Source organism: Notothenia coriiceps, unplaced genomic scaffold (assembly GCF_000735185.1).
Source record: "Notothenia coriiceps isolate Sejong01 unplaced genomic scaffold, NC01 NC01_scaffold00002653, whole genome shotgun sequence".
In the NCBI taxonomy this organism is placed as follows: domain Eukaryota; kingdom Metazoa; phylum Chordata; class Actinopteri; order Perciformes; family Nototheniidae; genus Notothenia; species Notothenia coriiceps.
Window position 1 is genome coordinate 1 of NW_011335354.1, and position 2138 is coordinate 2138.

General features: G+C 39.1%; 1 protein-coding gene across 1 annotated transcript in view; it reads right to left on the bottom strand.

Annotated features, from left to right (window-relative positions):
* Nucleotides 1-350: 350 nt before the first annotated feature.
* LOC104940781 (DNA polymerase alpha catalytic subunit-like) overlaps nucleotides 351-2138 on the bottom strand; it is a gene marked incomplete at its 3' end in the record, with an annotated part of 18903 nt that continues 17115 nt past the window's right edge. Inside the window, exons 15-19 of the mRNA XM_010765758.1 lie at nucleotides 1728-1882; nucleotides 1562-1646; nucleotides 1208-1269; nucleotides 551-640; nucleotides 351-467 (exon numbers count right to left, since the gene is read on the bottom strand). Coding sequence (XP_010764060.1) covers nucleotides 351-467; nucleotides 551-640; nucleotides 1208-1269; nucleotides 1562-1646; nucleotides 1728-1882 — 509 coding nt within the window. The remainder of the gene's footprint in view (nucleotides 468-550; nucleotides 641-1207; nucleotides 1270-1561; nucleotides 1647-1727; nucleotides 1883-2138) is intronic.

A 2138-nucleotide genomic window follows, 5' to 3' on the forward strand; every position in this document is an offset into this window, starting at 1 on the left:
CGGCTTATATTCAGGTGCGCCCTATAGTCCGAAAATTACGGTATTTTCTGAAAATGGAAAAATTCGGACTTTTTTCTAAAAATCCCCAAATTGTGTATTTTTTCTCAAGATTATGACTTTTTACTGAAAATCTCAACACTTTGACTTTTCACTCAAAATAAAAAAATTATGACTTTTTCTCAAAATATAAAAATTATGACTTTTCCCCCCAAAATATCAAAATTCTAACTTTGTACTCAAAATCTCAACATTTTTCTCAAAATCCTGACTTTTCCCCCAAAATATCAAAATTCTGACTTTTTCTCAAAATCAAAGAATTCTGACTCCTAAGGAGGTTTCATTCTTCTCACCCCTAGTTTGGGCATGTTTGATCTCCTGAGGCGTCCGATCTTAGACCAGTGGGGCACCTTGCACACGTTGATCCTCTGCAGAATCACTTCCAGGTCGAAGCCAAAGATGTCGTGACCCTGCAGGAAGAGAATAACGATGAGCATGCTCAAATGTGCCTTCATTCAGGATACAAGTCATCAGCCCAGCATCTTGTACTCACCACCAGAACATCGGGGTCGATTTTGTGCATCTTGGCGAGGAAGAAGCCGAGCAGAGTCCGCTCTGTAGAAGCGATCTCCACTTTACCGTTCTGACAAAGGAGTCAAAGTCAAAGTCAACTTTATTGTCAATCTCAAAATATGTTTGTAACACACAGAAAGATCGAAATACTGCTTCTCACAGTCCCGAGGTATAAAATAACACATTCAAAAACAAGAACACTCAATCATTACAAAAAATAACTGTTTACTTCAAAATGTTTGTGTCACATACAATGAAAAAACCTGTGATATCTTCCATTAGGTTTTATAGAATCAATTTTTTGTGAAAACTTAACTCACTGCCTTTCTGTAGTTACGTCTTGGTATTAAACTCACACATGAAAAAAGTTCACTTTGTGGTTAATAGCAGTTTTCTGGCAATTTACACTTATCGTTTCTCACCTTTTTCCTCACGGCATCTTTGAAGTCGTTCACATACATTGAAGAAAGTTTCAAGGCAAATATATTCTCCATCAAGTCTAAAATAAAAACTTTTTGGACTGTAGAAACATCCTTTTAATTGAATTGCTGATTGTAAAATAGTTGATTGTAATGTTTCCTGACCCTTTAACGTCTTAAAAGAAGTTGTCAATTTATCAATAAATGATTTTTCTTACCTTTTTCTTCACGGCATCTTTGAAGTCGTAGGGGTAGATACAGTCAACCGGTTTACTGACCACTGCAGAAACGAGAAGAAATTCATTAAACAGATGCAGAAAATTGTTAATTTTATCATCTTTCAGACATTCTGTGGTCAAATAAGCTTTAAATTGATATTGCATCCATGTGTTACACTGACAAATGTGTATAGTATGCATGGGAAATAGATTGTTCTCAGATATTTGATTTGTTTTGCTGCTCTGTCTGTCTGTCTGTCTGTCTGTCTGTCTGACTGACTGACAGAGAGAGACAGACAGAGAGACAGAGAGAGAGAGAGAGAGAGAGAGAGACAGACAGACAGACAGACTCACCACAGAAGTTTGCCTGGTACGGAGGTTGAGGAGGAGCTTTATCCATCTGGAACTCATAGTGGATGAGAGCCGCCAGAGACACGATCTGCAGAGAGAAATCACCATCAGGAATCTGAGCATTCCAACAACAACAACAACATGAATAACAACAGGAAACGCTCCTGACCTCGTTGTGGTGTGTCTTTGGGTTCTGGATGGTCTTCAGGCTGATGGACATGACGGTTATGGGGGGCGGCGACAGGTCTTTGACCACCGAGACGAGATCCGTCCTCACAGCGAGAGCCTCCACTTTGCACCAGCTGACCGGCTGGCTCATCAGCTCTAACACACACACACACACACACACACACACACACACACACACACACACACACACACACACACACACACACACACACTTTAGAAATATCCCAAAAACGAAATGCTATGCGGATCTTCTATTTAAGTGATGTTTAAAACTCAGTTAATGGAGCTCATTCACTGGCGCTTCCACAAACAACAACCAACATAATTATTACACTCAAATGAAGTACATTATTCAAGTTTAGATTAACTTTGGATAATAACACGGGAGAAA